Source organism: Ambystoma mexicanum, chromosome 13, assembly GCF_040938575.1.
Source record: "Ambystoma mexicanum isolate Mex_15411 chromosome 13, UKY_AmexF1_1, whole genome shotgun sequence".
NCBI classification, from domain to species: Eukaryota; Metazoa; Chordata; class Amphibia; order Caudata; family Ambystomatidae; genus Ambystoma; species Ambystoma mexicanum.
In genome coordinates, this window is record NC_090938.1 from 89,483,652 (window position 1) to 89,510,300 (window position 26,649).

Consider the following 26,649-nt stretch of genomic DNA (forward strand, 5'->3'; position numbering starts at 1 on the left):
TGATTGCTAGCTTTTTCAATAATTGTTGTATTAGATTTCTAATACATAATTCAATTTAGTATTAACACATTTCAAGTTTGTAGTTAGGCAAAAGTACCTAGCTGCATAAATACCTACCATCTATACACCCTCAGAGGAAAATCTTCACTTAGGAGACAGTTTAGTTCAAGGTTCGATAAAACCCTCAAAATATAGTGACATTACTTAAGAATAACTGAAAGAGTGAAGAATTCATTTTGTTTATTTCAACACATATGAGAAACATATTCTTGTAGCTATACATGTATGGCAGGCCAGGATGTCATGTCTTTGAAGTTGAATGCAGAAAAGTATTTTCAAAGAACGCTACAAGACTGCCTTTCAGAATATTGTATTATTTCTAAATGGCGTACAATTTTACATACACTAGAAACATAACTTCAAGCAGTAATGTCGATACTCGAAGTGGACAGTTTTGAAATAGTTATGCTAAAAACATTTCTGTATCCTGGAAAACCGAATGTAAAAATCGGTTACTCTTCATGTATTTTCCATATATCTAACATCCATAAAACGGTGCCAAATTTAGCATAACGTTCCATGAGTGAGGAGAAATATAACAGAATTTTTTTCCCCTGGTTCTCGTAAAATTACATTTAATTTTAACTGTAGTGTCTCTACCAAATCACTTAAATTTACACATCCTATGTGTGAGTGACAAACACGCATTCACACACTCGTAAAACTTTAGCAGATTGACCCAGTGTTAATGCATTGTTTCCAGTGAGGCCAGCACTAAGGTCCTACAATTTTTCACTGCCTTTGATTAGCCCATATTCCTGTCACTCGTGCAGCGGCACTATTGATTGGTGAAGAATTGTTTGGGGGTTGCAAAGGGCAGTAACAGGCCCCTTGCCTGAGCTTAAAGCAGGCTTGAAGGAAGCAAAGGCTTCAGTGAGAGCAGTGGGAGTTTTCACTATTAGTACCCTGGTGCTTCCACTGGGAAGCTAATCGTATTTTAGCATATGTCCTGCTAGGGAAATGGGATCCATGCATAATGAGTGCGCCCATTTTCCCAACAAAAAACAAAAAAAATGCAAAGATGTCGCTATGGTAATTAGTAAAGCGAGCAAGTCCCTTTTCTATTTCAATGGTGACCATGGTCAAGAGGGCAAAGGAACACATGAAGACAGCGTGGGCATTGGAGGCAACCAAGGTCATTTGGGGTATGTGAGTGTTGCAGAACACAGGGGCGTGGGTTGTGAGATTAAGGAGGAGGGAGTGAACAGGCCTTGGGGAATGCCCAGTTTAAAAAATGGCAGACCTGGAAGAGAGCCACCGAAAGCCAGGAGAGCATGTGAGTGGTAACGTGGATTTACGCCTGTGTTCTGGCCTCCTGATTGGTTCGCATCTGGATAATTTGCACTATAAACCCCAAATCTCTCCCACCCAGAACAAATGAAATCTAATGAAAACACTTGCAACACAAGTGAAAACTAGTATTAAAGATTTCTTTGGGGTTTTTCTTACTATACTTCAATGTTTCATCAAAACTGAAAGTCAAACCAAAAGCTGCCGGAGTCAGGGTCACACTGATCAACTTCCTTCAACTTCCTTTCTGATCAAATCCCTAAGTCAACCATTATTGTTGAGAAAACTTTTCAGACAGTGCGAGACCTCTTAGGATGTTAAAATACGAGCATAACAATGCCACACAGAAAAAAGGTGGCATCTCTCCCCTCATTGCTGTTCTATTTGTTTACAGGGGGCCTGTAACCACTGTTCTCCCCTTGCCTCCACACTCCCTCTTCCCAACCGCACCCTAAGCCTCTGTATCATCTAACTACCCTCTATTGAATATTACAGCACACTCCCTTACTATTGCAAGCTCTTCATTTCGCCCACCACAATGCCACGTTTTCCCTGCTCTCTGGCATACAGGCACCAGTTACAGGACTTTGGGCCTCATTATGGGTTTGGAGGTGCAGGAAAAAAGTGGAGGTAATTCCATTACCTCCATTTTTCCCACACTGCCAAATTACACGTTTTGGGTTGGAATTGCCACATGTGCAATTACGAGTGGTATTTCGGCCGATTTTGGGAGGAAACGTGGGGAAAAGTACCTAGAGCATGATGCTTGAGGTGAATCCTACACTTTTAATTCCACCAGTGGGGGGATTAACACCACCTACCACCACTTGTATGGTAACTGTAAATCCGTTTGGTGGTATCTCAGATTATTTACCTCAGAAATGCTTCCAACTTCTGCACGCCAGTGTCCTTGACCCTTAATGTTGTGGGCTGGCATTAAGCTGCCATAATGCACACCTGCACCACCTACAGTCCTCATCAATGGGAATCCTCTTTCTGCTAATCTTACTGGAGCTGTTTTATACTTGCACATTTTCTGTAAGAGCCATAGCTTGCTGATAATGTCATGCATCGTTATTCTCTGTGGAAGAAATGGAAATTGCATACATAATTCTTATCTGTCCTCCAACTTGGCTTCTAAAAGGCCTATTCATTCGAATCCACCTCCACGGTCTAGTTGTTTTAAACCTGGCCACCCGTCCCTCTCTGTAAAAGCTCTCTGGGTATTTTGATCCTCGCGTTACTTCAATGCTGACTACACGCTACGCTGCCGTAATTACTACCAAGTAAGTGTCTTTTTCTATCTTCTTTCCTCTCCCTTCCCACCTTCCTTGTGCCTTTCTCTCCCTGCCTTGTTTCACATTGAGCTTTATACGGCATTGTTGCCTTGCGACCCATATGCCATGGCAATTGTATCTCCGCTCAATTGCTCGTTCCGTCTGAACGTGATATTCCCTGTAGACATGAACGGGAATAATTATCCTTTACATTGCCTCTGTGACTTTCTTACAATCACAGTTAGCAAACCTCAGGGAGACCCGTGCACTGTACTATTTGCAAGTTAGCATATTAGTGCTGCACGGCACTTTCAGCCTCCTTCAGTCGACGAGTTTATGACTATGGGCCTCATTATGAGTATGGAGGCAGCCATGCCCTTAATAAGGGCATGGCTGCCTCCATACCGGCTTCCTGGTCCGGGTCCCGCGAAAGGGGACTTACCGGGCCATTCCAACCTTGGAGGGCCCGGTAAATCCCTTTCACGGGACTCGGACCTGTTACATCCCCATTCCCATTTGAGCCCCCATATGCTCAATGGGAATGGGGAGGATGCTAACAACGGGCCCCTTAATGACGGGCCCATTGTTAGCACCCCCGTCTGCTAGGGGGTCCCTCTAAGGACGCCTGGTTTCACCAGACATCCTTAGTGGGTCCCGCTGCAGACCTCAGAATAGGGCGTCCCGGAATGAACAGGAACGGACCCCTACCGGCCCCCTTCATTCCGTGGCTGCCTGTGTCGTAATGAGGACCTATGATACGCAACTCATGCATCACCTTTTCAACTACGCAACAACTGCATCAAATACGCAACACATGCATCTTCTCCCAGACAGCGCAACACGTGCATCTTCTTCCAGACAGCGCAACATGTGCTCCATTCTTCTAGTTAAACGTGCAGAGAGTTTTCCTACGGTAAGCAAGCTATAAAGATATTACTCTCCTCTTACTAATCATTGGGGGTCATTCCAAGTTTGGAGGCATCCTTACTAGTGCCGTTAACCCCCTACCGCCATACTCGGAATGAGGCCCATTATCTATTCCTACAGTGCTGATTCCAATTGCCTCCGTTTTGAACATACAGCACACACTAAACTCCTTTTTCCTTCTCTCTCTATCCCTACGTAGGTGCTGTGCTGGGAACTGATCTGTAGTAGAAGACCTCAATCTTCCTGCACCACGCTGAAAGGCAGTAAAGCCTACCATTAGTCTCGGGAGGATAGCTCAACGGCAACGTTCTCGCCTTGTAAGCAAGATGACGCAGAGCAACACAGGTTCGATCCCTGGGTCCGTGCTTAGAAACCTCCGAGTATTAAGTGCGTTATAAATAACTTATCATATCATTACAACTTCTACTGAATTTCTTCAAACATTCCATCACTGGACTCATTCCTCACTGGCTTTCTTCCCCAGGAGGGCTTAACCGGCCTTACCCTTTTCCCTGTCTCTCCATGTCAGGGCCAGGGGTGGAGTCAGGAAGGCTCCCCATTACTCCACTTGATACCGACCTTCCAGCAGGTAACAGTTCCGTGAACCGACCTAATTCAAATGTTATAGTAATTGTATAGCTAGCATAATTCATAACAGATAACATGCAATCAAGTCTCATAATTCAAAGCAATTTACGGTTAATGTGAAAAAAGGTACAAAGAGCCTATCAAACATTTCTTAAATAACTATGCAGCCTGAGATACCAAATACAAGATGTCATCTAGTTCAAATGTGTGCATTTGATTTCAGTGATGCAACAAAAGTTTAATTTGTTGACTAGCAATGATTTGTTCAACTTTGCTCTAGAAATCTCAGCCTTTAGTTTTTTTAAGTGCATCAATGAGATGGTACGCTTCCTCCTGGACGCGCTCTTCAATGCCTCTCTTGCCCATTCCGAAATTCCGTAGGGTCATGAGTGTTAAACGTCGCATCTCCTTCCAACGTTCTCCGTTGCTAAAACTCTGCCCTAGGGAAAAGAAATGGGAGATGAACATTTGGCACGTTTAATTCCAGCAGGCCACCGTACTGAATGAAAACACAGATCTATCTTGAGTGGTAGAGAAAGACCTAGTCCTCTGCAAGCTCGCTCATCCTGTCTGATATGATATGATAGGTTATTTATAACGCGCTTAATACCCAGAGTTTCCTAAGCGCGGACCCAGGGTCATCTTGTTTCCAAGTCGAGCACGCTGCCGTTGAGCTATCCTCCTGGGAGGAAATGATATCCTAAAGCTGTGCCTCAGGTCTGAGATACATGGAGAGCGAATGTCCACAGGTGCAAACAAGGGTTTTCCTTTGCAATTCCTCTGCATGTACCCCAGCATAAACGTGAAATGCAGAAGACCAGTCCAAAAGCATGTAGCATGTACAAGCAGCGCAACAGCCAATCTAAAGATTTTAGAATAAAACACAGGGATGATCATCTTTTAGCGGTCAGCCACCCAGTAGCTAATGCAGTATAATTATTAGTAGATAATCCACACCGGAAACACTTGGAATTAGCTGAAACCAAAGGAATTAACTGCACTGGGGCTATCCCCCAACATATAAAATCCAGGATAGCTAATTCCCTTGATTGGGCCAATGGTGTTGGCCCTTTGGAATTGTTACAGGCAGTTTGCACAATAATTAGCATGAGACTGTTTGGAGGACCACCAGGATTAATGTTGTTATTCACTGAACACCAGGTTTAGGATAATGTATAATATTATGCTAACATGTGTGCAGAAGACCTATGCCACAGAGGCAGCCTGCTAGTGTGTGCCCGACTGAGGACCCGATTTCACATGGTGAGCAATTGTTGGTACTCGTGCCAAATCTGGCAGTGCAGCAATATGTGGCGTCTGCCATATTTTATGTTATACCATGAATAGCGTTCCTTACCACAGAGCGCCATTCATGCTGTTGAACCTGCCTTTCGCACTACTCCCAGCAATAAGGTAACCACCATGTTGGTTGTTTATGGCAACCAGAACTTTGAGGTAATGTATACAAAATAGAGTTTTGCACTTGATTTTGAGTATGGTGGGTGCTGTGTTTCTAGGGCGTTTATTTAAGGCAGCATTGTGCCACCATGCGGGTGGTGTGGTGCTGTCATGGAAGAAGGGGCCCCTAATGCACCTCAAAATATATTTCCCCAGGGCCCATACAGTGTTCACGTCTCGATATTGCATTGGCACATATTACTGCAGGTTAATTTACTTGCTGGCTGCGCGTCACCATTGATATTGATATTTTATTTCTATCGCGCTTGTACACAAGTCTTTCAGAGCGCGACAAGACAAGGAAGGGGAACAGGGGAGAACAAAACAGCGATCTTACTAGGCCCAGTGACATTGAGAACACACAAGTGAATGGGGGAGGGGGAGAGGAAAAGTGCATGGAAGGGGGGAGAATTGGAAAGTCCGAAGCAGAGGAGAAACAGATAAATAACAATAAATAAATAATAAAGGCAACAAACAGTGGTAGTGCAGCCAGCAATTTGCAAGAGTTAGGTTTGAGGCAGCAGACAGGGTAGGTCTGATAAGTGCAGGGAAAAAAGGGGGAGGTGTATGGGTGCAGATACAGACCCCAGTGCAAGGGGTGGCCCGGAGGCAGTGCGGAAGGGTGGCAGGGTGAGCAGGTACCTGGGCCCGGAGGACAGAGGGTGGCCAGGTGCACGGTGCCAAGAGAGAACAGATCAGCAGGGGAGAGGGGGAGCGAAGGCAGAAGAAAAGAGGAAGGTCTTGAGGTGCTTCCAGAACCGGAGATGGTTCTCCTCAAGTTTTGGAGTGGCAGGGAGGCTGTCCAGAGGAAGGCCCCAGCCGAAGACAGAGATCTACCCCCAACTCGTTTCTTTGAAAAACGATTGAACCTGAGGGAGTTGGAGGTAGAGGAGCGAAGAGCCCGAGAGGGGAGGTATTTTCAGAGGGATAGCTGAAGGTATTTTGGGCCCATGCGGAGGGTTTTGAATTTAATCCTGGCATCCACTGGGAGCCAATGGAGAGATTTCAGAGCTGGAGAGATACGATCCCAGGGCTTGAGGCCAAGGACAAGTTTTGCAGTCCTGTTCTGGATTAGTTGCAGCGGGCGTAGAGTAGAGGCTGGTAGATTTAGAAAGAGGCTGTTACAATAGTCCAAGCTAGAGAGAACCAGAGCGAGCTTGGGATACCATGAGCTTCTGGGGGAAGGAGAGGAAAGGCAGAGTACCTCTGAGGAGGTGCAGTCGGAAATTTGCCTTTTTAGAGACCTCAGAGATGTGGTCGGAGAAGGAAAGGGTGTAGTCAAAGATGACCCCAAGGTTCTTAGCCTCGTAGGTGGGGGTAGGAGGAGGGCCAGGGGAGGCCAGCCAGAGAGTAAGGGGAAAGGATGGTGAAGGTGTGCCGATGAGGAGGATCTCCGTCTTGGTGGCATTCAGACAAAGATCATTGGCGGCACACCAATCTTGAATGGCAGTCAGGCAATCAGAGATGAGAGAGGGAGAGGAGGTGGCAGAGGGCAGCCTGAAAATGAGTTGAGTGTCGCCAGCGTAGCACTGGAAATTTGAGCAGAATGTGGCAATGCAGTGGGCGGGAGTTGCCAGGTATTGGTTGAAAAGCCAGGGCGAGAGGTTAGACCTCTGGGGAACACCACAGGTAGAGAGGAAGATAGATGAAAGGAAGGACCCAAGTTGGACCTGGGAGGGTTGATCTGAGAGGAAAGAGGTCAGTCAGGCAGGAGCCTGATCAGTGATACCCAGGTATTCACGGAGACGGTTGAGCAGGATGGTATGGTTGACCGTGTCGAGGGCAGAAGAGAGATCGAGGAGGATGAGGACAGAGGGAATGTTAGAGTCAAGGTTGGAGAGCAGATATTCACGGATGTTCAGGAAAGCAGTTTCCATGCTTTTGGCAGCTCTGAAGCCAGACTGGTGGTCATGGAGACCAAGTAAGAGAGTAATGGAAATTGGGCGACAGTTAGCTGCACAAGAAGGATCAGCTGTGGGCTTCTTGAGAAGAGGATGCACAAAGGAGTGCTTCAGAGGGGAGGGGAAGGATCCTAAGGCAAAGGAGTGGTTGCGAAAATCAGCAAAGGCCGGAGCGAGGGCGTAAATGTGGTCCTTCATGGTTTTAGAGGAAGAGGGATTAACCTGTTTTGATGAGGCTTTCATAGATCAGACTTGTCTAGCGACCTCGTCAGGGGAGAAAAGAGGAAAGGACGAGAAGGATGGTGGGGCTGTGGCTTAAGGAGGGTCAACAAGCACAGATGGAGAGGGGAGGGGAGAGGTGTGGGTAGAGTGGGTGGACAGGATGTCCTGGGTTTTAGAAATGAAGTGAGAGGCAAGGGCATTGCAAAGAGCCTGGGAGGCAACATGAGGGGTAGAGACTGCAGCAGGGTTGGCCAGGTCATTGCAGATTTTAAAGAGTTTGGCCGAGTTGTTAGATGCCGCAGAGACTCAAGCTTGAATGTGGACTCTCTTCTTGGTGAGGACAGAGAGTCGGTATTGGCTTGTGTAGCAGGCGACAGGCCAGTTTGTCAGAGTATGAACAGGAAGTCCTCCATTTCCTCTCAGCCGCCCTACGCTTACGTTTAAGTGTAGCTAGGCCAGAGTCATACCAGGAATTGCACTTGGCTTTGGACTTCAAACGGATCCTCATGACAGGGGCAAGAGCATCAAGCGTATCAGAAATTGAAGAGTAGAGCAGAGACAGGGCTGTGTCAGAATGTGAGACAGCCAAAGGTGGAGGGGGGAGAGAAAGTGGCGGCAAAAGCCTCAACTGACACACACTTCATGGCCCGGATGTCCGAGAAGGTAGGTGGCAGTGTTGGGGCAGGCATGGCTTGGGGGGAAGAGAGGGAGAGATAACAGGAGAGAAGGGAGTGATCATTGCAGGAGAGAGGAGTGGCACTATGGATGGAGAGGGGGAGGTCAGAGGAGATCAAGACATAGAGTGTGTGCCCTGCAGAGTGAGTCGGGCCAGAGGGGAGTTTGGACAGGGAGAGGGAGTCGCAGAGGTCACGGAAGAGTACAGAGGAGAAGCAAGGAGAGTCTAAATGTATATTGAGGTCACTGAGGAGGAGGAGTTGAGTGGTAGAGGCCAGGAGGGAGGAGGAGAGGTCTGCCCACTCAGAGAGAAATGAGGTGATTTGACCAGGAGGCCGGTAGATGGTAACCACAGTAAGAGAATGGGTAGGCGAGAAAGAAAGCCTACAGACAAGGCATTCAAAAGAGGAGTAGGTCTGAGTGGGAATGATAGAGGCAGGAATCCACTCAGGAAAAATCAGGGCTACCCCCCCAACGGGCCGGGAGGATCTGGGTGCTGAGAGGATCTTGTAGCCATCAGGGAGGAGAGTGTCAAAGCTCGTGAAAGAGTTGGCCGTGAACCATGTCTCAGTAAAACCAAGGACATCAAGGTCTAATTCTTCAAGGAGGTGGCAGATGTCAGAGGAGTGTTTGACAGCAGAGCGATATTTGAGAGTGGCAATATGAAGAAAGTTGCCAGCCTTAAAGACCTTCCGGGGAGGGGTACAGATCAGAGGTATGCCCTTCAGAGGAGAAAGAGCCATAGGAGGGGCAGAGGAGGAGGAGGAGAGAGAGAAGGCAAGGTAGCCAAGAGGGGAGACGAGAGGACAGCAGGAGATGAGAGGAAATTGATGAGTCGAGGGACGTGCCTATCAAAGAGGAGGAGATTGGCCTGAGGGCCTTGGACCATGACAGTGCCATTTAGGTAGACATTAATGATGACTTTAGAGGAGTTGAAGGAAGACATGAGAATTTCCCAGTGAGTGCCACCATTAATGGGAGAGGAGGAGATAGGGCAGAGCACAGAGACCATATGAGGAGTCCATAGATCTGACGAAGGAACGACAAAGAGGATGTCAGTGAGGGTCTGTCTTTCGGAAACATTGGAGTAGGTGTCGGCGATAGGAAGACCAGGGTTAGAGGCCAAGATATCATTTTTGAACTTCTTCCTACCAGACTTAGTTAGAAGGGAAGGATCGTCAATGAATAAGCAGTTGGAAAAGATTGGAGAAACAGAAAGCGCCATTGGGGTGGAAGCGAGGAGAGGATGGAGATACCGGGGGGGGGGGGGGGCTAAGGCAGGTAGGTGTGGGACAAAAGAGAGTGGTGAGGTTACTGGGCTGGAAAGTTACAGACAGAGAAGAAACAGTGTACAAGCAAAATACAGAGAATTTCGCAATGGGCAGCAAGATTTGACTTTTTAGCACAAAGCAAAAACAGCAATATTTGACTTTTTAGAACAAAGCTAAAATATCAAGATTTGACTTTTCAATCTTGGAATCAGATGTTAGCAAAGGGTTTCAGGAAGCACTGCACATCAGGATGACAACATGAGAGTAACAAGCAGAAAGAACAGTGATAGTCAAAGGTGGTAGGAGTGAGTCCATAAGGAGGGAACTAACCCATAGTTCTGGAGGAGGCAAAGGCAAGGCAGTCCGGATCTCTTAGAGGAGTGAGGTGGCAGCATCATTGTGGTTAAGGTGCGGGGAGGACCCCAATTAGCGCACCATAAACCCATCCCTTCGAAATCTAATAAACAGTGTCTCAATCACTAGACGTAAATTATTTTACATTTTTTATTTTATTTTAAACAACACCTTGGTGGCAATATGACTGAGCGATTTCTGTCACTTGTGATGAACTGAAGGATTCATTCACTTCTCCCGGGAGAGGTCTTTCTTTGTGAGGCTAGAGAGGTGATCCCGCTACGCAATGCCCTTCCTAGGAGTGGATGCAATAGAGTCCTCACCAGGAAAGACTCTGCCCATGAGTAGAAGGACTCCCACCATGAACTCCATTCCACCTCACTCAGCACTCCAACAACCTCATGCCTCCTGGGAGAGAACAAGAAGAATATTTGTACATTTGCTACTGTCATGTTCTATCAAAAGAAAAGTACCTCTCTGGTACTGTGATGAAGAAACCCAAGTGAGTCATAAGGAATATGACTTAGAAACCAATGAAGTACTTCCATGAGATGCAGGGGGAGCACCAGAGCAGCATCATAAGAGTGGATGGAGAGAGAGCCAGAGAGAGAGAGAAACCCAGGAGTTTCAGACCAGCTGTGAGAGGGACGCTGGTAAACTCAAGGGGAACACTACTTCCCAAGCAGGGGAGAAGCTGGGAGGAACAGGTGCCTGAGCCACACTTTTCAAAGGACAGACCTGTGAGAGTCTGTCAAGCGGAAATCAGTCCCAAGAAGGACATGCAAATCAGAAGTGTTGGCTGATACGGGAAGAGAGAAGAAACCCTTCTCCAAGCCAATACCATTTTCCAAGACGCACCTTGAAGCATGCCAGAGAAAGCAAAGAGGCAGAGAGCAAGAGAAGTACTGAGAAGTGGTGACCGAGATAGGGAGAAAGCGGAAACCCCTCTCATAGCAGATACCACCTACCAAAAATCACACCAATGTGTGCCCAAGGAGCCGAGCACACAAACCGTCCCGACCATGAGGACAGAAGCAAAGAAGAACAACGCGACCAGGTGATGCTGCCCCATTACAAGGAAGGTAACAGGGAAAGCGGGAGACCCTGAGAGAGAGGCAGTGATAACGAATGGCATAGTCATAATTGTCACAGTCCCAAGAATTAATATGATGTTTGGAGTAATCATACTCGTCCCAGTAGAATACGAAGTGATAAGTAGAGTGATAATAATAATTACTTGGATCATCATACTCGCCCCAGTATAATACGAAGTAACAAAAAAAGTGTGAATAATTACTGGGGTCATCATACTCGTCCCAGTGAAATACTGAGTCCTGAGAAGAGCGAGATATCTTTACTTGGCATATCATACAGGTCCCATTGAAAAGTCAAGTGAAAAGAGGACCAAGACTGGCACTGAGGAGAAGATTGTAAGCCTCAATATATAAGTTTGAAGTCGGAGAGAGAGAGAGAGAGAGACTTTTGACTTCACATAAGCAGGACGTAGTGAAATGACCTCAAGATATCAGAGCATCCATACAGAAGGACTTAAAAAGTCAAGGGAAAGAGAGCCCAGGGGTATGGAAGAGTCCCATGAGCGAGTTGAAGAAACTGCTAAGTGGAGATAGCCAAGAACTATCTGTATATTGATAGAGACTTGCTGATAAGGCACCCCAGGAGAAGGGAGTAATTCCCCGGGACTTTAGTCATTTAACATTAGTGGTTGGGTCAGTACAGTTTAGTTTTGGATGGAGGACAAACTTGATTTGGACTTCACAATTGACAAGCACCCTAGGTAGTTGTGTTAGGTAGAGAAGCCCATAGCTTAGGGAAAATTAGGTATTTTTGTATTTTTTTTAATAAAGGTATATTGAGAATGGCAAATTCTAGTCTTTCTCCTTCTTCTGACCTGTACACAACATAGGAATTGCTAATCCGCAGTGACCGCACCCTTGAAGCATATACCGCTACTGTCACTCATAAATAGATTGCAGCAGAGGGAAAAAGCACGTCCACAAGTAGCTTCTACATTACACTCATAATCAGGGATTTATTCTCAAATATGTTAGCACTTTTTAAGGGAAGTGGAAAAGTCTTCAATTATTTTTAAGAAAGAAGGGAAGGAGAACACGAAAACAGGATAAACAGTCCCGATCTCCAAGCAAAATTAAATATATTGGCAGTTCTCCTTAATATCAGTGGAACCAAAACAACACCATTAACACTTATTTTCAAATGTGCTCCAGTAAGTTCTTCATAAAATGCAGAAGCACATTAGCCAATTTTGACTCCTTCACCTGTTCTCCCTGGTTAATAATCTGCTAATACAATCAGCAACCTGGACTGCTGGGAAATGCTGCCTGTGTGGCTGGGAATGAATCTGGGCCTGTTGTGTGTGGCTAGGAATGGACATGGGCTTGTTGTGTGTGGCTAGGAATGGACTTGGGCCCGTTGTGTGTGGCTGGGAATGAATCTGGCCCTGTTGTATGTGGCTACCCTATCATCACTGTGGAAAAAGTACTCACCCACTGGAGGGACTTGGGATGGTGCGGCCATTTCCCAGTGTCCAGTGAATGATCAGCTCCCCCTTTACTTGTTTGTGCTTGAGGGGCTTGGACAGTGTCATACACTTGCCTGTGCTGCCATGGCAGGTTGTTCAGAAGGGCTGTTGTACCAAGTGAAAGATTGTCTGAGATCTGATCTCTCCTTATTGACACCTGGTATAGGGTGAACAACATTTTCAGCCACTCCTGTATAACCCCTTAAGCCCTCTGAAATAATATAAGGTTCTAGATTAGGTTCCATGTGAAGATGTCCCCAGGAAAATGTAGTCATGTGAAAATGTAGTCATGTGAAAATGTAGTCAGCAAAAAGCTGTTTTAAAAAATGTAGTACATTCACTGCAAAGTGTGAAAATGTTGCTAGTAATAGGGTCGCCAGAAAAACTATTTTTAAATACACAAAAGGTACAAGGCTGTAACCTTAACAATCACCGAAACCTCTAACAAAACCTACACAATCACCGGAACTCCATTCCTCAACATTCCCCTAACTCTAATTACTACCCTGAACTCTTACAGAACACTAACCCTTCAGCATGCTAAATCATTTTATTTACATATTAATCAATACAGAACCAATGGAAACTCAGCAGTGAATCTAACTACAACCCCATCACCGGCTCACCACAAATGACATAGTCCTGCTCTAACCCAAACCTTTGTGATAATCCTAGCCTTAAACACACGCTGGAGACCAAGTAATAATACTGGGTCACACAACCGCTCTCATATGGGGCCCAAGATGGGCACGTATTTATATCTGATTCACGACAATATGTTCAAGTATCCATAATATGCCATACTTCTTAGAGAAAGGAAGATGAGTCTTTCTGATTCATATCAAAAATGATTTATCCATAATAGTTCAAACAAAAAGCTATCACTAATAATCCTTAGTGAGGAAGCAGTTGCCACAATCCACATGTATTAGACTAAAAAAGCCAATGCATTTCGGAAATTATTTCCTTCATCAGGGCGAGTCTCATTGGTGTGGTCAGTGGTGAAAAACAGAACGTCCTGCGTTCATGCCCACTCAGCAGTGGGTTGTAAATGACATTATGCACAAAGGCATGGAGAAAATCCACTCGTGCTTACAAGGAAACCAATCTTGTAATACACAGAGAGAAACGATCCTCCACTGTGCAGCTGCAGGGCTGTGACTCACACTGCAGGGCTGTGACTCACACTGCAGTCTATTACTTGGTCTCCAGCGTGTGTTGCAATTATAAGTCCGGGTGTCTCCAGACTTGTCACAGCCAGCTCCTTTTCCATTGGATGTATATTCTTTTTTGAAATATTTGATTTTTACTTGAATATTCTGAACATTTTTGAATACATGGTGTTGCCCACTCTCTTCTCTGTTTATAATCCTAGCCTTAGCCTTACCCTAACTGAAACCTGATGCTTACCTTGCTCTAACCACTACCTTTTTCCTAACCCCTATCCAGTGCAAGCATTCCCAGCCCTCCCCAACTTCCCTTTCCATTTCTATCACACTTACCCAAACCATTACTCTATTAGCCTGAGCCGCCGTACTATAACCCCTAATCTAACACTTACCCTGACACGTAATCTACCCTAACGACTACAACATCGCCAGCTCTGCAGCAACCACCCTAATATTGACCCTAATCCCTATCCTAACCCGAAACCAGGTGATCACAAGTCCACAAAACCCTCCTTAACCCCAGCAATTGCCCTAGCAGCGCTACATTTGTGGATACTTTTCAGCTGTATTTCTGTACTAATTTTGCTTGGCACCTTTTTCGATGCAGAGTTACTTTCACCACAACGTTTTCACTGACTACATGTTTGCTGGCAATATTTACACTGCATACCCTAGACTGTGATGGCAAAGGGGCTTTCAGAAACACTCCTGGGTCTGACATTGGCCCTCAGTGCCTCCTCCCAGGACACCTTTGATGCTGGCTGTGATGCCCTGACTCTTCCACCGTCGCAACTGCATGCTCCTGCACGCCCTTTCCTCCTCAACCACTCCTCCCATTCCTACTCCACCTCTTCTGCATGCTTAGTTCCCCTTTCGTCCTCAACCACTAATTCCATTTCTACCCCACCTCCTCTCCTTGCTCCTGTCCCCTTTCCTCCTCAACCACGCCTCCCATTCCTACTCCACCTTTTGTGCATGCTCCTGTCCCCTTTCCTCCTCAGCCACTCCTCCCATTCCTACTCCACCTCTTCTGCATGCTCCTGTCCCCTTTCCTCCTCAACCACGCCTCCCATTCCTACTCCACATTTTGTGCATGCTCCTGTCCCCTTTCCTCCTCAGCCACTCCTCCCATTCCTACTCCACCTCTTCTGCATGGTCCTGTCCCCTTTCCTCCTCAACCAATCCTCCCATTCCTACTCCACCTCTTCTGCATGCTCCTGTCCCCTTTCCTCCTCAGCCACTCCTCCCATTCCTACTCCCCATCTTCTGCATGCTCCTGTCCCCTTTCCTCCTCAACCACTCCTCCCAGTCCTACTCCACATCTTTTCCATGCTCCTGCTCCCTTTTCTCTTCAACTACTGCTGCATGTGCTGCCTCCTCCTGTTTCTCTCTTCCCCCTCTTCTTTCGTGATCCAGTCACCGCTTTCCTCCTCCATCACTCCTGCATACTCTTCATCCTCCCTTCCTTCCTCCTCCACCTGACCCTCTGCATAATCAGCACCAATATTCCCTCTACAATCACTTCAATCTCCATCATCAACACCAATGCCAAAACCAGTCCTGTAAGCTCTCATTACCAGCACCAACTTCAGGAGTAGGAGGCAGATTGCGTGTGGGCCTCAACGCACCAGTTATGGTATGTAACTGGGACTTTTTCTCAGCATCCACCCCTGCATCATGATCACTGAAATTACTAAAAGACAGCACATAATCTTCATCCTCCCACCCAGCCATTTTCTTCAAATGAAACAAAAACACAAGAGGTTCCCCAAACAAAAGATTTCACCAGAAAAGTGAAAGCGATTAATGAAAAAGTTGTCCTAAAAGAAACTGGTATCCCAAACTAAACTGGCAAAGCAGAACAAAATGACTTCACAAACTAGAAAGAAAACCGGATTCCCTGACAAAATAGTAAAGGATTCACCCAGCAAACACACAAACACGACACCCACACAGACACCCACACAGACACCCACACACTCTCTCTCTCTCTCTCTCTCTCTCTCTCTCTCTCTCTCTCTCTCTCTCTCTCTCTCTCTCTCTCTCTCTCTCTCTCTCTCTCTCTCTCTCTCTCTCTCTCTCTCTCTCTCTCTCTCTCTCTCTCTCTCTCTCTCTCTCTCTCTCTCTCTCTCTCTCTCTCTCTCTCTCTCTCTCTCTCTCTCCCTTTTCTATTAGTGTTGACCTACCACAACTCTCTTTCCTTTAGCTAAACTCAACCCACACAGGAAACAGGAAGTTGCATCTACCTCTATGGTTGTTTAAACTCGCTTTGTGCCCAATCCAGCACCAAAATCTTCACACAGTACCAGCATCACAGATGATCATTATAATCTGGTCCAGATCTTCCTGCCAGAACACCAAGGGAAGCTCATTGTCTCATCCAATTCCTCAGTCAAGATCTGATAAACTCCTAAATCCAGTGCTTGAACCTGCAGGAATTAGACCAAGCCTTATCCTTGGAAATCTTTCCAGCCTGACAACAAATGCTGCATGCGCAGTTACAAGACACTAGGCTCATTATGATTACAGTGCTGTGGTAAAATGGTGGTAAAGAAGTGGCAATTCCAATACCACCAGTTAACTATCTCAGTATCCACTGTCGCATTACAAGCTTTTGCAGTAAAGAGGAGAATGTACCTCCAGCAAAAAGCTGGAGGTACTTCCTTCACTTTTGCACAGACAATCATCAGTCATTGCAATGGAATTACTGTCGGGGCTAAGTTTGAGAAATTCACTATGGAGTCCCACAGGCTCCAAATATGTGACATAGCACCACTGTGCCACTTCCCGTAATTCGATGCGAGTGACGGTTTACGGCAGGCCCAGCTCCAGAAGGTAAGTCAGGGGAGCCACCCCAGGCCACCCCTTGCCCACCCCCAAGAAAGGAGGCATTGCCAGTGGGACCTGAGGGAGTGGAAGCATTGGGGCTACATTTCGCTGTAACCGTGCCGTAGCAACGTCAGAGAGATGAGCATTCTGAGAGGCTGCACTTGATTTGATTGCTTGCCCTGGACATTAATCTATGCCCCACAACCATGAAAGCACAAATGAGCAGGGAGATGAAGGGTCAGTATTTGCAAGGGACGTCATTTCACCAAAATGCCAGGGGTAGCGGAAGTGACATCACACAACCCTTGACCTCTGACGACATCACTTGAAGTGGTGTCATATGTCTCCACCCTGAAGTGACATCTCAGGAAGCGATGGAACACAACCTTTCACCCCTTGACAAAACAGGAAGTGGCATCCCAGCATTGTTCCTAAGTACACTATGAACAATATGGTTACAATATCACTGTAATGTGATATACATTTCATATAAGAATGGATCATCATATTTAACATTAATATCAGTGTGTATAGGCCCATATTACCAAACTACTGTGAATGCAAGCAGATGTCGAAGCCCAAATCATAATGATGAGTTATTATATAGCACTTAGGCTTAAGCGCTTTCTCTATAACAAATATACATACAATATCACCCAACCTGTCCTGGTACTCATTTATCAACCTCAGAAGGTGAAAGGCTGAGTTGGCTTGCCGGGAATCGAACCTGCAACCTGCAGATCACACACATTGCAGCAGCAAGCGCTGAACCCACTGAGCGACCTTACCGGCTATCTCTATCTTGCTGGCTAAAGTAACAAGAGCAATTACATGTTTGAATGTTCTCAAAGTCAGAAAGCAAATTACATGGATACCATTAAACTGGTAACTGAGATTCAACATCAGAACAGTTCATCTGCAGGACTGGTACAAGGTTAGCCACATGTCAACCCTGTGTGGATCTACTTTTCAGGCTTCAGAGTTTGGCAAAATACACACATTGGGAGGGTTCAGAACTGTGTATTAAAGAATTTAGAGTAGAGCAGGGAAAGCAGCGATCTCACACAGCATCCCGTTCTCTGGGCACTCGTTACCTCATACATGCAAACAAACATCCTCAACAGCATGCCAGGGAGATGGGAAAGATAGACACATTGCAACAAACCATTAATTGTGGCACAATGAAATCAAGAGCCACGTTATGTGCTTTTTTCAAACATTTCTACACTGCACACAAGCTTCTAGGCACAAGGATTTTGTTAAGGGCCCGAGGACATCAAGATGGAATGTCTTGAACAGAGACAACAGCAGTTAAAAAACATGCTAAAACTGCATCTTGCAAAAAGCAAACTACATGGTCCGAAATGAATGCTTATTCTACTCTAAATGCTTTTTGGATGTTTTTGTTTGTCTTCCCCGCCACTAAATTAAACGATTATTTCTCTCATACAGTGCCCTATCTTCAATTAATAAGCCCGGCCAGCACTGAAGCCTTCTTCTGGCAGAAGATTAGTAAGGTGTCTCCTTACTACGGACATCGTAATGCAGCCAAAGATACGCCACCTAACACCCTGTTTTGAGTTTGTTTCCCTGCAAGTCTCCCTCAACGAGGACATCAGTCTGCCACACCACCAATGCACACCACCCAGCCTCAAAAATTCGGGATCAGAGTCAGACTGGGATAAATACCAGCTTGGACACCTACAAAAGTTGGGTCAAATCCAGGAATAGCAATTTCTGACTTTTTGTGACAAACTGAGTAGTCCCTGATTGTACAAGTTTGGGAATATTTACGGCAAACTGAGAGTTCTTCTGCACATTGGGTCAATAAGATTGGACACAATTACCAGCTGCAGGTTTTTCTAAGTTATCTAACAGGCCCACATTGGCACTTCCCTCTGTAGTTGGCTATTGTACAGTACCCCTTACTCTCTTTTTCTTTCTTTCTTTCTTTCTTTCTTTCTTTCTTTCTTTCTTTCTTTCTTTCTTTCTTTCTTTCTTTCTTTCTTTCTTTCTTTCTTTCTTTCTTTCTTTCTTTCCTCCTCCCTTCCTTCCTTCCCCTCATGCTCTTTATTCGTCATCTCTATCCTCTCCATGTCTTTCCCTCCCCATATCTCTCTCTTTAATTCTTTGTCTCTTTCATCCTATTTCTCTTCTTGTCTCCCATTCTATGTTTCTTACCCTATCTTTCTTCCAAACTATCTCTAATCCTTTCCCTGCAGTCCACCCCAATATCACTCAATGCATTTAGCAAGCCACTTATGGAAGACTATCTCGCTAGAGGACTGCAAGGTTCTGGTCATGTCTGTGGGTGCCATTAAGAATGCCTTAAAGTTTCCAAATTCTGAGGTTGCTTTTGTTTGCTCGAGTTTGTGATGAGGTCTTAATCATGTTGCTCCCAGGCTTTGCCACTCCAGACTGTATCTGTGCTTGCTTGGATAAGGGGCCAGCTATCTCTCTTCGTAAATACCTTCCCACTCAAGCTGTTCGCTCCTCCACCTCCAGCTCCCTCAGGGTCAGTCGCTTCTCCAAGCAACGAGTTGGTAGTAGATCTCTTTCTTTGGCTGGGGCCTCCCTCTAGAACAGCCTCCCTGCCTCTCTGAAACTGGAGAACCATCTCCGGTTCCGGAAGCACCTCAGGACTTTCCTCTTTGCTTCGGCCTTCTCTCTTCCTCTCCCCTGCTGATTTCCTGTCTGATACTGCACTGGTCACATGGCTACCCTCTGATTTCGGGCCCAGGTCTTTACCCGCCCAGTTGCTCCTCCGCACTGCCCCCCGTCAACCTGTGCACTTGGGTCTGTATCTGTAACCCTACAGTCCCCCTACCTGCACTTTTGGATATCTGCTGTATGCACTGCACCTGCCACCTGCTGGGCGCACCTCTTGTAATTGTTTTGATCCCATATACAGCACTGCCCCCTCCCCTTTCCCCTGGCACTTTCCCCTCCCCCTCCCCTGCACTTGCGCAATCTCAATGTCACTTTGCCTAGTAAGATCGTGGTCTCCGTCCTCCCTCTCTTACCCCTTCCTTGCATCGTCGTGCCTTGAAACACTTGTGTATATCATATCATTTCATGAAGAGAATGTTTAGGAAGGATGTGGGTCAAAAACTATTTTGAAAAGTCAGTTCGTTGAGATACGCTTCACTGGATGTTTCTTTCGTGGACCTTCTGCTTAACCAGCCAAACATGTTTTATTCTGGATCCAGTTTGCAGCAAATGAGGTTTTGTAAAAATGACTTTAACAACTATCGAGAAAAGGCAGTAATTTCCAGCCATATTATGGATTTGGTTATTTGTATCAAATGGTGTGATTTGTTCCAAGCATTTTGTTTTCAGCATCACTGGAATATTTTGTGTTTTTTTCCTCAGGACATACCTATTTCAATGTCCAAAAACCATGGTGACAAAACTGGATCCAGTAGAAGCGATATGCAGCAATAGTTGAGCACTAGCTCAGCCGCCTTAGACAAATAAATAGAAAATAACCACCAAAATAAGGCAAGAGATGGGGAGATGCCTCACAGAAGTAATTTCCCCATAAGGCCTTTATGCACCTCTAAGTCATGCTCGTGACCTGCCATATGGTGCAAACGGCAGCTAGCTGTGCATTCAGGTTTGGTAGGGCCCACACCATGGCCCTCATTACAAGTCAGGCGTTAAGGGTTTAAAGGCGCCGCCGGCGCCGTTAACCCTTAACGCCTGATTCACACTTTAACGCCTGCTTTTTCCAGGCGTTAAAGTCCAAGGCGCTAAGCGACCTTGGTGCTAATTACGGCACCGTAATTTACGGTGCCGTAATTAGTGCCTTCACCATCCCCATTATGCCCTGTGGGGCAAAAATGGGAATGGGGAAGGGCAAATGGTGAATGGGGAATTACCGCCCCACTCACCTTGGAATGGGGCGGTAATTCCGCCATCCACCATGGCGGAATCCAGCATGGACCATGGTGCTAATAGCACCATGGTCCAACGCCTGACTCGTAATGAGGGCCCATGTCTGTCCTATTCCTGCATCATGTGATCTCTCAGGGATTCCCCGACGCTGGATGGCAAATAGACTGCCCTGAGGGGAATTCTCTGAGTGGTCTATAATTCCATGATGGGTTGGATAGGAGCCAGTCCATCCATGCCTGAGATGGTGGGACGATAGCATTGGTACTGTCAGCCACCAGCTGCCTCTGTCCACTTTGGAATTGAGAGGTGCTTGGTTTAATGCAGTTTGGTTGAGCCGAAGAGCTGATGGAGGCAAGTTGGAGTAGCCGAATATACCCCTCCAAAATTGTCCAAAGTGCAAGACTGTGATAGGAGGCGGCTAAAGCATCCTTTCACTAAAATCTTAAAAGACACTATCACACCGCCCCACCCCCTCCCGCCCCCAATCTTCAATGGAACAAATGTAACCTGTATAAAGGGGCATTTAAGCAGATATCTATTTAAAGCTCAACCAATAACTTTATTTACTCACCATAATCTTTAATTACAGACTGGTAGGTGGGCATATCCCCCCTTCCGCTGAACTCTTCTCCCTGATCGACCAGGGCTTCCTTCACTGCATCATATCCCCAGAGCACCACGACCTGGCGCATGCCCAAATGCAGGGTGAACACTGGACCGTACTTCAGGCTCAGCTGCAAATCCCAGGAAAATGTTAAAAAAAAAGAAATTCTGATAAAGTAGGGAGAACAGTTCCCGTAATCAAAAGAAAACAATTGATAATTATTTATTGTTTTTGATGCAGTGTGGCAGGGGAAAGTGAGGATCATTTCTGATCCTCTTTTTCTTAACCTATGGACCATGTCCCTATTAACCCCTTTCAGGATTTCACCATCAATACTTTATTTAACCACTGTTAGTTTTTCAGAGAAAGCTGTTTGTGCTTATCATTTTTATTGATTGATTGATTGCTTATTTATTATGCGCTTATACACAAGTGTTTCAAAGCGCAACCATGCTTGGCAACGGAAGACATAGGGAAGACAAGACAAATGATCTTACTAGGCATTGTACATTCAGATTATGCAGGTGAACAGAGAAGGAAGTGCAGGGGGGGGGTGCATAGGAACAAGTGTGCCCAGTCCCATCAGCACATGGGTTAAGTGCAGAGAGATACCACTTTAATGGGTCATAACCGAAGTGCAGTAGTGTGGCGGCAAGGCATGGGGGCAAGTGCAGGAGACTGGCGAGTAAAGCTTGGGACCTGTGAGGCTCTGAAGGTATACCAGACAGCCAGTCAGTGAAACTGAGCAGAAGTAAAGGAGAGAGAGCAGAAAGAGGTGGTTAGCAGGGGAGGGAGAGAGAGAAGGAGGAGGAGAAGAGGAAAGTCTTGAGGAGTTTCCGGAATTTAAGGAGATCTAGCTCAAGATGGACAGAGTTGTTGAGGCTGTTCCAGAGGGAGGCACCTGCAGAGGATAAACATCTCCCCCCAAGTCTCTGTTTGGAGAAGCGGCTCACCTGCAGAGAGTTGGATGAAGATGAATGGAGGGCTCTGGAAGGTGAGTATTTAGGAAGGGCGCATTGCAGATAGAGTAGTTTCAGGCCCAAATATAGCTTGTGGAGAGTGCAAAGTGTCTTGAACTTAATCCTTGCAGCCACGGGGAGCCAGGGAAGGGATTTCAGCACCAGAGAGATGTGGTCCTTGGGCTTGAGGCCAAGGATAAGTCTTGCGGTTCTTTTCTGGATGGGTTGAAGAGGGCAGAGGGTAGAAGAGGGCAGGTTTAGAAAGAGGCTGTTGCAGTAGTCCAGCCTAGAGAGGACCAGGGCTCTTGAGATGGTGATCCTCTGGGGACAGGTGAGAAAAGGTAGAATACCACTGAGAAGGTGCAGTTGGTGGTGAGACTTTTTAGAGATGTCCATGATGTGAGACGAGAAGGAGAGAGTGGAGTCGAAGATGACCCCCAGGTTTTTTGCCTCGTTAGTAGGTAGAGGGGCAGGGCCAAGAGAGGCCACCCAGAGAGAAAGAGGGGAGGCGGGAGCAGGGGTCCCGATGAGGACAATCTCTGTTTTACTGGCATTGAGGCAGCGGTTGTTAACAGCACACCACAACTGAATTGCAGACATTCAGGTATGAGTGAGGAAGAGGCCAATGGTAGCCTGAAGGAGAGCTTCATGTCACGCTGAAAGTTGGAGGTGAAGGTGGCTATCTTACGGGCCAGCGGGGCCTCGTAGCCATTGAAAAACCTGGGGGATAGGTTAGATCCCTTGGGGACACCGCAGGTAGAGAGAGTGATAGGGGAGAGGAAAGACCCTAGTTCTACCTGAGATGGGCGGTCGGAGGGAAAGGAGGTTAGGCACGCCAGGGCCTGATCAGTGATGCCCAGGGTGTCACAGAGACTTGTCATCAGGGTGTTATGGTTCACTGTATCGAAGGCAGAGGAAGGTTGAGTAGAATGAGGGCAGAGGGAGAATTAGAATCAAGATTTGAGAGCAGATCTTCACAGGTGTTCAGAAGAGCAGTTTACGTGCCTCCGGATGTTCTAAAGCCAGACTGGTGGTCATGGAAGCAGTCAACAGATTTAGTGCAGAGGGTAAACTGGGAAATAGACAACTTCTCCGGGAGTTTGCCCAGGAAAGGAGTGATAGAAATCGGGTGATAGTCTGCTGGAATGGAAGGGTCAACAGAAGGTTTTTTGAGGAGAGGGTATATTTTGTTGCCTCTTTTCCTTTTGTCGCAGGACCTGCAGCTTTGAATTCCCCCTTTTCACCTACTTCTGGACTAATCTATTATACTCCCAAGTTTCGTAAAAAGATTATTTAATTTGACTTTTCCAGCAAAGTTATTGCATTTTTCACTGTTTTGTCATCTAGAAAACAAAATAATTGTAAACATGATTAGCTATACTTCTTTTAATTTGCAATGTTTTTTTCTTCTGTTTTGCGGTTCTCCCAGGTTGTCTCAGTGGAATTCTGATTAATTAGCCAGTCAGCAAGAGAACAGGGGGAGTCAACATGTGTGTGAGTCTCTTTTCCCTCGGTGGGGTGCTTAGAAAGATGTCACATTCCCCTTTGGTCTTTATTTAGATAGCTCAGTGAGTACAATAATCTCCTTGGATGTTAGTGACCTACCTACAATCACAGGTAAAAATCCCAGGAGGGCCAACTCTATCTGACCTTTAAACCTGTGAGCTTTATAAAATGAGTATTGTTACATCAGAAAATAAGAACAGAAATTATTATAGCACTTAGAAATGACAGCAACTAGGCATGAAGCGCTACATGAAAACCTAATGTCATTCATTTTCTGCTCAAAACACAACATATTACTAAGAATGAATGGCAGCAATTGATTGTTTCATGTTTTTTAAAGTGGCTTAACATTTTCATAAAAAGGTTGTCGTTTTATTGACCAAATGTAGTAGTATATATTCTTTAGTGGTACCCGGCGGGGGGGGGGGCGTCAGCCTCACAGCCAAGGAGAAGGCTTGGAAAGGGGTATTTTCCACACACAGAAAGACCCAGCTCTGAGCCTCCTAAGAGCAGGAGGCCACCGTCTTCCCTCACCAATTATCAGGTAAGTGTGTTTCCACGCGCCCCCTGCACTCCCTTCCCACCAACCCCACTCCACCTTTCCTCATATTTAAGCCCTCCCACACCCTCTCTACTTACCTTGTGCTGCATTGTCCCTCGCTAGCTCTGGGAACAGTAGTGAACCTGGCATATGTCCGCCTCGCGAATGGCCACCATGGAAAGGGAGAAGGGACTACGTGGAGTGCCTTCTCTCCGACCCATGACATGCATTTTCTTTGCTTTTTTTTGTTTAGTTGAGGAACAGTTTACACGCCGTTTCTCAAGATGAGAAACATACTATAAGTACCCTGGTACAACGTGCTGTGGTACTAATAACAATAGCATCCTTGCTGGGGGTCATTACCGGTCTGATGATGCCCTGCCTCCTTGGGTTCTCCTGCTAAAGTAATATCTGACTCTAAAATCCCATAATTTGCTAGTATACACGTCCTGGCAATGGAAGGCTAACAATCACGAGTAGAACTCTGCCTTCTCTGAGTGTAATGTTAATGGTGCTAACAAAATCATCATTGCGGCAGGAAATGGCTGCATATGCCTATTGGCTTGGATGGCTTTCTCTATTGAGGAAAGTGGACATCAATCTACACGTTTTAATTGCATTTAATGAGACGAAATGTGTTTAATTTGGTAGCTCACTTTGGTGATCCTAATAGATTTGTTCAAGGTATACAATTTCAGATATACAACTCTGAAGGTATGAAATACAGAAACCAACACATAGAATTGAGCGATACATACTTCTGAATGGAAAGGGACACTTTTGGTATATGCTCAAATGTGTGGGTACACTTGCTATCTTTATGCACAACTGCTTCCCCCCTGTACTAATGGTCAGGGATGAGGTTTTCCATCCATGCTTTGAAATGTTAGATACTTTGAAGTCTAGAATTAAAATAAGAGAAATATTAAACTTACCGCTTTGAGGGAGTTCACCATATCCCCGGTGCTTATCTGGTGCAGGTTCCCTATGAGGGGAAGGGGAGACGGCCCCGGAGGCAGCCGGCTCCTTTCATCGTAAGTTCTCCAGAAATACCAGAAAAGCAACACTGAGGTAACAGCATAGAGATAGATGGTCAATTCTCCAGCTAGAAACATTGCTGCCACTGCCTGTGCAAGGGTGAATGAACCAGTGGCCCGGAAGGAACAACCCTCTGTTTTATTTACATGGCACGCCTCCTTGTGGATTGCAGTGTTCTGTCTGATGATGAGTTCTGCGTTGTTTCACAATTTTTTGCTATTTTATATTGGGCCAGAAAAACAGGCGTTTTCGCAGATCACTTTTTTAGAGAGCAGTGCCAGTTGGCTCTGAAAATTGCTCGTCTCCTGTGTACACATTCGATTATTATGGTGTAAATGTTAACTTGAATGTATGCTCAGCGGGGATTCATATCTGTCCAAACTTGTAATGCTGATCCATCGAAAAGGAGAAGCTACTGTACTAATGGGCTTCCCAGCTCAGATATAAACAAAGCTAATAATGAGCCTGTCTAAAACATATACAACCAGCTTAGAAATCACTCATCCAGGTTCCAACTCTTCCCAGACAGACCAGGTCCTTATACCACTTAAGAATCTCTGACTTAGACAACCCCCATCCCGCCGGAAAAGCAACCATCCCAAGGTGCAACTCTACCATGTACCCACACATCAACTACTGAAAGTATTTTTTTGAGAGAAGGGGGATTGACAAACCTTATAGCCGCACTTATCTAAGTTTGTGATTTTATTGTTAGTGCTTGCTGAATGCAGGGAAGAGTAACACTCAACCATGTGTTACTGTGACACAAGTTTGAGTCTTGGAAGGTTCACTCCATTGTTCCACTCCAAAATGAAATATATGAAGAAGGTATAGGTATAATGTTTAGTTTATTGATATCCTAAACCAAACTGATTTTATGCAATTTTCACAGACACTTACATAGTTTTCGGTGCAAGTTTTAGTATGTGACTCACATAGATTTCATATTAACATATTATTAATATGGACTCGTGTTTTTGGCAGTAGAAAAGAATGAGATTGAAATTATATTCCCGCCAGCCATCGGCTGAAAAGAATAGCAGAAAGAGGAATTAGAACCATACCTCAAGTGGACACAGTTAGGGAATACCGACTGCAGGCTTCTGATGAAGAATCCTGCACACATCTGTCAACGCTCCATTAAAGGAAGGCAACCAGCTGCCATTTGTCAGCTCTGCCATCCAGCAGCTGAAATCACACAAGGGAGCTCTGCTGTGTGTAGCCACTCTGATTAGTAAAGAAGCGTAGCCCCACCTGCAAACACAGGAGGCTTTTCCTCAAGGTCCTCATTATTTCTGAGCCACTACACAAGATCTTCACATGAAGCAACTCAACAGCAAACAGAGATCAATTGCACAATGAAGACCCAAACTTCAATCCCCTGTGAAGGAATCCAACCGCTAGCGTCATCTGGTTTAACAAGACCTTTTCCACTTGCCACAGATCACATTCATCACAAAGTCCATGATTTCACTAATCATCATGCTGAGGAAAGTCCTCCTATACCTCAGAGAAGGGCAGGA

General features: G+C 45.8%; 1 protein-coding gene and 1 long non-coding RNA gene across 2 annotated transcripts in view; one reads left to right on the plus strand and one right to left on the minus strand.

The window, feature by feature from the left end:
• Window positions 1-23,931, plus strand: part of LOC138520920 (uncharacterized) — a 99,757-nt gene extending 75,826 nt beyond the window's left edge. The window contains exon 4 of the long non-coding RNA XR_011282891.1: window positions 18,034-23,931. This is a non-coding gene — a long non-coding RNA (uncharacterized lncRNA). The remainder of the gene's footprint in view (window positions 1-18,033) is intronic.
• Window positions 224-25,622, minus strand: LOC138520919 (cytochrome P450 2A13-like). Its single transcript, XM_069633347.1, has 3 exons — window positions 25,024-25,622; window positions 21,050-21,212; window positions 224-4,582 (listed from the first exon to the last, which is right to left on the minus strand). The coding sequence occupies exons 1-3, from the start codon at window positions 25,201-25,203 to the stop codon at window positions 4,428-4,430; spliced, it is 498 nt and encodes a 165-aa protein (XP_069489448.1). The 5' UTR covers window positions 25,204-25,622; the 3' UTR covers window positions 224-4,427.
• Between the last annotated feature and the right edge of the window lie 1,027 nt (window positions 25,623-26,649).

What these genes read in the sequence shown, in the direction of transcription:
- LOC138520919 (XM_069633347.1), bottom strand. Translation starts at nt 25,203, where the DNA reads ATGTTTCTAGCTGGAGAATTGACCATCTATCTCTATGCTGTTACCTCA. An exon ending in TGGTGAACTCCCTCAAAGCG is followed by an intron (nt 21,213 to 25,023) that starts GTAAGTTTAATA and finishes TGGGATTTGCAG; the next exon opens with CTGAGCCTGAAGTACGGTCC. An exon ending in GTCTGTAATTAAAGATTATG is followed by an intron (nt 4,583 to 21,049) that starts GTGAGTAAATAA and finishes TCTTTTCCCTAG; the next exon opens with GGCAGAGTTTTAGCAACGGA.